The 11,452-nt window shown below is 37.4% G+C and overlaps 1 protein-coding gene across 1 annotated transcript; it reads right to left on the bottom strand.

Moving 5' to 3' along the window:
• Nucleotides 1–1,387: 1,387 nt before the first annotated feature.
• Nucleotides 1,388–10,819, bottom strand: LOC129285090 (uncharacterized). The gene is given in 3 exon segments (XM_054920636.1): nt 1,388–2,655; nt 6,041–6,903; nt 6,906–10,819. Coding segments are annotated over 3 exon segments (4,788 nt in total). The 5' UTR covers nt 10,789–10,819; the 3' UTR covers nt 1,388–2,613.
• Nucleotides 10,820–11,452: the final 633 nt, after the last annotated feature.

The following is an 11,452-nucleotide window of genomic DNA, read 5'->3' on the forward strand; positions in this document are numbered from 1 at the left end:
CGGGGTTTTGAAAAAGGCCAACCACTATGCGCACAGTGGAGACGAAATACGTGGTCATCTAAATCATATATATACATCAACATCAACATCTTCTCATCAACCCATCCCCTAATGGATGCCGCACATATACAACATTCACATGGCATACTAGCATGCTTGAAAATAAATATAAATATCTCATTCGATCAACTCAATTTACAAGCATGCTTGAAAGAAATAAGCTACTCTTAAACAATATACAATTTCCATCAAACAAACATTATTAATATGCATTCATAAGCATGCTTGAAAAGAAACACCCACAATAATATATAGCAAAGCTATAAGCATGCTTGATAGCATTCAATAACATATGAAATTCTCATAATTAAATTTACAATTATACGTATTTGTTATCAAAAACTAAGCTTGCACACATACGAAAAAACCCCAAGTTACCTATTCTCCTTGAGCTAACAAGTAGTCCCACAGCAAAAATCCAAGCAATTAAAAGCTCTTAGTAAGATTCTACAAAAATCACATACACACAAAAATATTCAGATATAATTAAAGTTATTAAATATTACCCTAAAACCATTCTGAGGTGACTCTAAAATTACTTTGGTACCTTAAAGCTATCCTAAAGGACTTCAAAATTTCCCCCTTTTTTTCCTTTCAAATTAGACTATTAAGTGTTAATCTAGATTTTTATTATCCAAAATAGATATAAGGCTATAAGATGCCTCTTGAATAGTATCACTTGACTAAGTATGTCATGAAGCAAGCTAACATTATTATATTATATATGTATATATATAAGATGAAAGCCCTTTGATGAACCCTTTAGTCGCCTTGGGTTATCAAATTTTACTAGAATGTAGAAGTGAGTATTCTAGGTCATTTCCCTAGAGAGCAAAGCATACAAATCATTGTTCAAATGCTTACAAATTAATCTAAATTTTCAAGTGACTAAACTAACTCTATAATACAACAATAAATGTTTGTAAAATTCTGTTTTAGTTGGAATGAAATGAATGATGATTATGGTGAGCCCAAGTCAGATTTCCGAACATTAATCATTGATTTTCAGAATTATAACATCATAAACCTTCTTGATTAACCTAAAATGAGACACTTAGAAACCTCTAAGTGTGGTGCACCATTAGACTCAATGGACACTAATGAATCTAGGTCAAGTGAACTTAGAAATTAACACTATATTCAGCCTTGTTCTACACAAGTTTCAGACCAAAACTAGTGGAAGAAAAACAGCTTAAGTCAAATTCATATAACTAATATGGATCTAACTCAAGTCTACACAAGAACTTGAACAATAATCAGCAAGAACTTATGAAATAACCCTAGAACATCAAGGTAAATCATAAATTCCAGAACTGAAAATAGCATGAAAATCTAAATTCAACATTCATATTCTCATCAAATCTGAATTAGAATCACAAAGTCTTCAACCAAAACAGGTTCAAAATTCGAAATCCTCAAAGAATCAAGACAAGAACATGAAATCAAGAAAATGAACAACAATTACAAATCTGGAAATCTCATAATGTCAAGTCATCTTTCTTGGAGCTCTAAATGATCAGCCTCTCATGCTCTTCCTCTTTGCTTGAATCAGACCTTGGGCTTGAGAAGACATCTTGAATCTGGAAAATATGTGACTGAATATGGACAAAATTAATGCTGGAATTGGAAAGATGAGGAACGAAATTGATGAACAATGGGGAAGAGAATGACACAAGGTGGAAGAATCAAAGAGGAGAGACAAGAAACAAGTCTGGGCAATGGAAGAACATGAACGAAAATTGAAGGAAAAAATGATGAAGGAAATGAAGGAACAAATCTGGAATGATGGAATTGATAATGAACACTTGATGAACAATCTGGATTGATGCTGGAAAAACGAACTTGGAGCTTGAAATGGAGGAGAACCAGATCTGGAACTCCCAATACTTGAGGAATGGCGTGAATTGTGGAGGCTGGAGATGAGAGAAATCAGACCTAGAGAGAGAGGATCAATGTGTAGAATGAGACTCTAGTCTGAAATCTAGGCTTATGTATGTGTGAATAATGTGAATGGTTGATAATTCCAAAGCTAAATGGTGATGAAACCAAAGTTCCAGATCTGAATGTGGCTAATTATGAGCTGGAAAATGAATTAAAAATTGAGCAAATAATTCTGGAAAATCAGAGGAAGAATGGCGCCAATCTGATCTGGACAAGGAAGCATGGAAATTGTGAATGAAGTGTAGACCATGTGACTTCAATTAAGCTTCAGCCAGCTGCCACGTAACTCTTCAGGGATTCAGTTATGAAGTCACGCATCTTATATTCTTGGTTAATCCTCATGATGATGTCACCCAATGCCTTCTTTGAATCAGCATTATATCACGCACCAAATGCTTCCTTGTTTTCCCTTGATGATGTCATGCAATGCTTCTTGAAATCAGATTTGAGTCACGCACAAAGTCACACACATGCTCCTAATATTTTATTTAATTAATTCCTCCAATTAATTTCTGAAATTAGGTGCCAATATCACAGCCTCTTCAATTCTAGAATTAAAATTCCAAATAAGCCCTCTCTCTCTTGCTCTTGAATTCTCCAATGAGGTTGACTTTAGTCATTGCTCCTTGATTCCAAATTTGCTTCCTCAAGAGTCTGAAAATAAAAGATACAAAACTAAATAAATCTTGAAAAGACAATTAAAAAGGAAAGAAAAGAGAATTAAGGCCCAAGATCACAATTAGGGTATCAAAACAATCATCAAATAGCATTATTAGGGTTCATAGAGTTAATATAGAAATGACAACTCAAAACTAGAAATTAAACCCTATTATGCACAATTTGATGTCAAAAACCAAGTGTATAACATGTAAAATATGAGATAGATCAATTCCCCCACACTTGGATTTTGCTCTCTGGGCAAAACTCTCTAAAACCTAGAAAAGAAAACCACACAAAGATGCAAACTCTCAAGAGTAAATCTAAATCTCAACGTGAATGCACTCAAATAAGAACTAAATCAATGTTGCAATCTTTAGAGAAAACCTGAATACATCACAAGTAACCATTTGCAAGAATGTAATCTCAAAGAGAAACCTCACTTGATTAGTGTTTCACTCTAGCACTCGATGTATAAGGGTACAAATATCACTCAAGTTCCTTGACAAGTCATCCTACCATAGGCTTGTAATCCCTCTATCTCTCCACTACTAAGATGCAAGGGTTCTCAAGAATCATATGGACTTTCAAAGGATGTAATGTGCTCAATGAATGGTACACTTAGACTTGCATGTGAAAGGGGTAGGGTTTGGCTCAAGAAACTTGTCTTGGCCACAATGTAGGTATGCTCAATATACAAGACTACTTAAAACCAAACCAAATAGATAACGTAATAAGGATCATGGATGGAATGAATAATTGGCCAAGAATGAGATGAAATGAGAATCTACAAATAGGAACAACTAAATCAAATAGCAAACCTAAGGAAACTTGCTTATCCAAACTCTTTCTTTTGCTTTTCTTTGATCCACTTTGGATCTCTTTTTTTTTCTCAAATATATTTTCTTTTTCTACAATCTTTTTTTTTCTTCTTTCTTTGTTTTGTTTTTTTTCTCTTTCTGTTTCTTCTTAATTTCGTTTTTTTTTTCCTTTTTTTTTCAAGCATAACTTCTAACATTTGGGTACAGCTCAAGAAATGTTCCTAATCATAAAAATAAAATGGCATGGCCAATGTGAATGAATGAAATAGATTCCAATAGATGTTATCTACTAGTTAAATTAAAAATAGTCAATGTACATTGAAACATACCAAATGAAAATACATGCAATCTATCCAAAATAGGTCAAGTGTTTAAAAATGACAAAACAATAGAAGGCTCAATTTGGCTAAACAAAGGACAATCAAGTAATCAAGGGTTAGCTAAAAGGCCTTTGGCACTTTAATGATGGCCATAATCATTTTCCCTACAACCAATGCACAAGTGTAGCCTCAAGTAAGAGAGAAAACAAGTTCTAGAGGATTAACAAAACCAAGGAACATAGAAACTCTCAACAGTTGAAGGCCCCTTCCATATAGTCTATTATTTCCTCTCTTAATCAATTACACTAAACCAAATGATTTCTTGCTTCAAAACAGATTTAAGCTAAAGAAAGCAACATCTCAAAAGTTCAAACTTCAAATGCAAAAACTAAGATCATCTTCAATACTCAAGATTGCTCGCAAAACAAAAGTTTTTTTTTTCAAAAACACACTTTCCCCCACACTTAAACAATGCATTGTCCCTAATGCATGCAAAACACATAATGGGAAGAATTAAATCAAATTTGTACAGCATGTACAAGTGTGGAAAAAAAGGTCAAAATTTTTTTTTCTTTCGAAAACCCTAAACTAAACAGCAAAGGGAAACAAAGGAAAACAAAGAAACAACAAAAACTAACATAACAATGCAAAAGGAATTTTGTTTTTTGTTTTGTTTTTGTTTTTCTAAACCTAATGAATCAGGTTGCATCTCCCCCCACACTTGAACTCAAAATGATATTCACAAACACAAACACAAGCAAAGAATGGTGTACCACATGTGTGCATATGTGACAGCAAGCATATCCCAAGTAGTGCTCCACTTGTGTGCTTTGTGAATCAATCAAATCAATCAAAAAGAAATAAGGAGAGATACAACCTTTGAAGACTCATGGAGGATCTTTGAATCTCATTTCAGCAAGCAATGTGGAAGATTCACCCTCATGAAATTTCTTGCACAAGTGGCCATTTGCCTTGAATGTTAAGCCACTTTGAGGATCTTTGAGGGTGAGAGTGCCATAGTCAAAAATTTCCTCCACAATGTAAGGGCCCTCCCATTTGGATTGAAGTTTGCCACCAATGAGCATGAGCCTTGTCTTGAACTTAAGCACTTTATCTCCCACTTGAAAATGCTTCCTCAAAATACATTTATCATGAATGAATTTTGCTCTTTCCTTGTACAATTTAGAGCTCTCATATGCTTCCAATCTCAACTCCTCCAATTCTTGAAGTTGGAGCTTCCTAGAGGCAGCTACACCCTCCTCACCAAATGCACAAGCCTTCACAGCCCAATAGGCTTTGTGCTCAATCTCTACCGGGAGGTGACATTGCTTACCATAGACCAACCTAAATGGAGACATTCCAATGGGTGTCTTGAAGGCAGTCCGGTATGCCCAAAGAGCCTCCTCAAGTCTTGAGCTCCAATCCTTCCTATTCGGTCTCACAATCTTTTGGAGGATAGACTTGATCTCCTTGTTCGAATACTCGGCCAACCCATTTGTTTGAGGATGATATGGGGTTGCCACCTTGTGTAGAACACCATATTTCTGAAGCAAAGAGGAGATAGTCTTGTTGCAAAAGTGTGTCCCTTGGTCTGTGATGATTGCTCTTGGGATGCCAAACCCGTAAAACACATGAGACAAAAGAAACTTTGGCATCATTAGTTCTAGTGGGGATAGCCTCAACCCACCTAGAAACAAAATCAACACAGAGCAATATATATTCACAACCATTGGAAGAGGGAAAAGGACCCATGAAATCCATACCCCAAACATCAAAGATCTCACAAAATATAATGGGCACCTGTGGCATTTCATGTCTCTTTCCTAAACTCCCAAAATGTTGACATGCATGACATGCTTTGCAAAATTGATGTGCATCTTTAAAAAGAGATGGCCAATATAAACCACAATCTAAGACCTTCTGTCCGGTCCTCCTAACCCCAAAATGACCACCACATGCATAAGTATGACACATCCTCAACACATCATCAATCTCAACATCAGGAACACATCTCCTAATGACACCATCACTACACAATCTCCAAAGAGTAGGTGAATCCCAAACATAGTATCTACTTTCCCTAGCAAGCTTCTCCCTAGCATGTCTAGTAATCCCATTTGGAAACACATTATGCACCAACAAATTGACCAAATCAGAATACCAAACAACATCATGGGAAGAAATAGCACATAATGACTCGTCCCTAAACTCATCACAAGGGAAATCAAAAGAGGAATTCACCATAATGGAGTCATAATGCAATCGACTCAAGTGATCCGCCACATGATTTGTTGCTCCACTCCTATCAATGATCTCCAAATTGAACTCTTGAAGTAGAAGCATCCATCTAAGCAAACGTGGCTTGGTGTCCTTCTTCTTTAAAAGGTACTTCAAGGCCGCATGATCTGTAAAACAAACAACCTTGGAATGCAACAAGTAAGATCTAAACTTGTCAAGAGCAAACACTAATGCATACAATTTTTTTTCAGTTGTAGTGTAATTGCATTGTGCTTTGTCTAAAGTCCTAGATGCATATGCAATGACATAAGGTAGCTTGTTTTCCCTTTGTCCCAACATAGCCCCAACAACAAAATTAGAGGCATCACATGAAATCTCAAATGGGTTCAACCAATTAGGACTCCTCAAAATAGGAGGGGAAACAAGCTTAGCCTTCAAAGCATCAAATGCATCTCTACAACTTGGAGAGAACTCAAATTTGACATCTTTTTGAAGTAATTGAGACAAGGGATGTGCAATCTTTGAAAAATTTTTAATAAATCTTCTATAAAAACCCACATGGCCAAGGAAAGATCTCAAGTCCTTGACATTAGTTGGATAGGGCAGAGATGAAATCACTTCAATTTTGGCCCTATCCACCTCAATGCCACGGCTTGAAACCAAGTGGCCCAAGACAATCCCTTGCTCAACCATAAAATGGCACTTCTCAAAGTTCAAAACCAAGTTCTTCTCCACACATCTAGCAAGGACTTTATCAAGATTTCTCAAGCAAGAAGAATAAGAATCCCCATGAATTGTGAAATCATCCATGAACACTTCCATGCAATTTTCAATAAAATCACTAAAAATACCAAACATGCATCTTTGAAGGTCCCTGGAGCATTACACAATCCAAAAGGCATTCTTCTATATGCAAAGGTACCAAATGGGCAAGTGAAAGTGGTTTTGTGTTGATCAACCGGATCAATGCAAATCTGAAAATAACCACTATATCCATCAAGAAAGCAATAATGAGATTTCCCCCCTAATCTTTCTAACATTTGATCAATAAATGGGAGAGGGAAATGGTCTTTCTTGGTTGCCTCATTCAACCTCCTATAATCAATGCATACCCTCCAACTATTTTGTACCCTAGTAGGAATCAATTCATCATGTTCATTCTTTACCACAGTAATTCCACTCTTCTTGGGCACAACTTGCACCGGAGACACCCATTCACTATCACTAATAGGGTAGATTATACCTGCACTCAAGAGTTTGGTGACCTCCTTCTTTACCACATCAAGTATGAGAGGATTCAACCTCCTTTGTGGCTGCCTTATTGCCTTGGCATTTTCCTCCAACATGATCCTATGTGTGCAAGTTTGAGGGCTAATTCCAGGAATGTCTCCAAGTGTCCACCCAATAGCCTCAATGTTCTTCCTCACTACGTCACACAATAAAGACTCTTCCATAGGGGTTAGTGAAGAAGAAACAATAATAGGAAGTTGATTACCATTTCTTAAGTAAGAATACTTAAGATGTGAAGGAAGTGGCTTCAACTCCAGATTGGGTGGCTCAATGATGCTTGGAGGGATCTTTTGCACTTGAATTTGCCTTGCTAGATCCATGTCTTCCTCTTCAAGTGGCATGTCCAAGCTTCTCACAGCTGCTGTGTGAAAAATTTCGTCCAAATTGACTTGCTTGGTTCCAACCTTGTGCCTCACATCCAGATCTGATTGGCTTGCTCCAGAATTAATTCCAGGTTTGGCTAGATCTGATTCTGGACTTTCAGCACCAATTTGCACGCCTCTTGAATCATTAACAGCCCCAAAATCACTTTGTTCATGCCTTTCAAGTGTCCCTAAACCTGAAACATCACAAGTAGAACACTCCTCCAACCTTGGAGAATGATTAGGCACAAAAGGATCAAAGCTGTCAAAAATTCCAGAATTAAATTCACTAGAAGAAATCAAATGATGTGATGCAAAATGACATGTGGAAGATGAACTAGGGCCATCATTAGATGCAATTTCACTCTCATCACTTGATTCAATCACTAAATCAACAGAATTTCCAGAATTGATACTCAAATCATCAAACTCATCTAATGCAAGCAAATCACTCAAGGAAGCATATGTTTGGTCATGTGAGGAACTAGACAACACAAGTGCTTCAAATGGAGTGCAAGTAGATGAGTGATGCATGTCAAGTGTGCTGCCATTCAAATGCTCATGCTCAAGTGAATGCAATTCATCTTGAGATTTCAAATTAGACAAAATTAACACTATGTTATTGCAATTCACACAAATAGAGTCATGAGTGCATGAACAAGTGAAGCTAGGCAAAGATGCAACATCATCCAAGCTAGGATGCATAGAAATCTCATCAATGATTCCATCAAGTGTATCATCAATGCAATCCACAAAATGAAGGCTGTAATCAATATAAGAGTTTTTCAAGCTATCAAATATGTTAAATTCAATCTTGCTGTCCAAAAACTCCATGGTAAGTTTACCTTCCTTCATGTTCAATATAGTACTTGATGTCATCATAAAAGGTCTCCCAAGGATGAGTGTGCCTTGACCTCCTTCTTGCATGTCCAACACATAAAAATCTGCTGGAAAAACCAAGTCCTTGACCTTCACTAAGATGTCTTCCAAGAATCCCTTAGGCTTCCTAGTGCTCCGGTCGGCTAGTTGCAAGATGACACTACAATCTTGAAGACCACCAAGATTAAGGGAAGAATAAATGTGAGTGGGCATCACATTGATAGCTGCCCCTAGGTCAATCAAGGCTTCTTGAACAAACACATTCCCTATTTGACAAGGAATGGTACATGCCCCCGGATCTCTACACTTTAGAGGGAGTTGTGGCTTGAAGACAGCACTAATATTAGGACTCATTTGAACTGTAGCCAATGGTTTGAATCCCCTTTTATTAGTGCACAACTCCTTCAAAAACTTTGCACACTTAGGCATGCTTTTTATCATCTCAAGAAGTGGTATGTTCACTTCCACCTTCTTCAACATATCAAACACATCATGCCTATCTTCTTCTTGCCCTTTCTTAGCAAATCTAGTCAAGGCCTTAGGGAATGGCATATCCCTTGGAATAGGGTCCCCAATTTGATATTCTTTTGGAGGCTCTCTTCTTCCCAACACCTCTTTCTCCTTAGGCTTGCTTGAATCATTCTCATTTGCCTTAGAAGATGGATGAACAGTGGCTGTTCCAGCACTATCTTGGCCTTGATTTGAGCTCAATTTCACCTCTTTTTCTTGAGCATTCAGGGCTGATCTTGCCCCATTTGCATCCTCAACTACAATCTCTTCAATAGAGTCATCCTCATCATCAATCACTTGAGGACTTAGAGAAATAGAAGTCATGTTGTTGAGGCTATGTGAGGCACTTGGATGCACATTTAGCTTGCTATCACAGCAAGTGGAATCACGTGAAACAGCAAGAGAAAGTGGACTTCCTTCACAAATTTGAGAATTCCTTGAAATAACCTCATTAGGCTTGCTGCCACCATGGTTTGAGGCACTTGGAATGGCTTCAAGAACTCTTCCACTCCTCAACTCAATTGCACTAAGGCTCTTTGGATTGATGACAGGTTGAGTTGGGAGCTTTCCACTTCCTTGAGCTTGGCTAATGCTATTTGAATTCCCAAATTGTTGTACCACCAAATCAGTGCTTTGTTGCTTTGATTCAAGATTGTCTAGCCTCTTAAGCATCATGTCCATTTTTGATTCTGCCCTAGACACATGAGAATCAAACTTTTGGCCCATAGAAAACATAGCATCACCCATCCTCTCAAGGTAGGAATACATTTGTTTATCACCTCCACCATCTTGAATAGGGATCACTTGAGAATTCTTGGCTTGCACAACCTCTTGATTACCCTTGTAGCTGAAGTTAGGGTGCTGCCTCCAACTTGGGTTATATGTGCTCCCATAGTTAGCCTCAAAATTGTTCCTTGCCCCTTGATTATGTTGATAATTGTAGGGCTTTTGTTGTTGATACACAGCCCCAACATCTTGAGCATGCATGCAATTAGAGGTGATATGCATTGTTGAATTGCATATACCACAAATAGGAGCCACTAGAGCATTGGACATAGAAGCAATCTGAGCTTGTGGAGGATTGGAGATAGACATCTTGAGAAAATCCAATTGAGAGTAGATATCCTCCAATTGGGAATTAGCAATAGAAGATTGGCCCACTTGGTGAACACCCCTTGCATCTCTTGAGCTATATTGTTGGTTATTATTTGCAAGCTTTTCCAACAAGGTCCATGCATCATCCGGTGGAAGATCTAATAGAGATCCATTTGCAGCAGCATCTATGGTCTCTCTATCATGAATTTGCAACCCCACATGGAAATAATCAATGAGGAACTCCTTGCCCACATTTAGGTATGGACATTTTGCAAGCAACTCAAGAAACCTCATCCAATACTCATAAAGAGATTCTTGAGGGTGTTGTTGAATCCCCATGATTTGCTTCCTTAGTTGAGAATACTTGGTTGCTGGAAAATATTTCTCAAGGAAGCAATTTCGCATCTCCACCCAAGAATTGATGGTCCTTGTGGCAAGAGTATTGAACCATGTGATTGCTTTGTCCTCAAGAGTAAAATAGAAGACCTTGAGCATCAAATTCTCCAAGTTTGCTGTGGGAGGCTTCATGGTTGAACAAACCCTCTCAAGTATTTGAAGATGCCTATTAGGATCCTCACCTGCAAGGCCATGGAATTTTGGCAAAGCATTAATCATGAAGGTTTGATTTCATATTCATTTTGTTCTTGTAAATTCAAAAACAAGCCACTAGGTCTAAATGTGTCAGTGGGTGCTACCATCTCTCTAATACTCCTCCTAGCAGGTATTTCATGTTCATTACCATGCAATCTATCAGCCATACTGTCCAAAATCACAGAATTATCAACTATGGTTTGGAAGAGAAGAAGATGCTAAGAACTCTAAGTATTGATCTCTAAATTCAATATAATTTTCACCAAGTTCTTTGCAAGTTCTACAAGACATATAAAGCTCAAAACACCACAGAAATAGCACTGGACCAAAGAAAAATCAAAAATTCGAAAGTAGGCAAAAATTCTGAAAACTGGCAGAATTGAAACACACTGAGGCAGTATTTTTGTAAAAATTTTTCGAACGTGAAAAAGACAAAATTAGCAAAAACTCAAAACTAAAAATTTAAAGCTAAAACACTGAATTAAATGCAGGAATTTTTATAAACAAAATTTCCAAACAGGGAAAGAGATATGCTCATCCAAAGTTAGCCCTGTCTGCCTGGAGTGTCACTGGAAGTCAGCTGTGGACCTTATGTGCTTGTTCAGTGCACAACTCTCTGGTCCTGAATCAAATTGAGCTGAAATTTTTACCTGAAACTTTCAAAACACAGAAGGTTATACAGTCCAAT

Source organism: Prosopis cineraria, unplaced genomic scaffold (assembly GCF_029017545.1).
Source record: "Prosopis cineraria cultivar Desert tree isolate PC_DT_omini unplaced genomic scaffold, ASM2901754v1 PC11, whole genome shotgun sequence".
Taxonomy (NCBI): Eukaryota; Viridiplantae; Streptophyta; class Magnoliopsida; order Fabales; family Fabaceae; genus Prosopis; species Prosopis cineraria.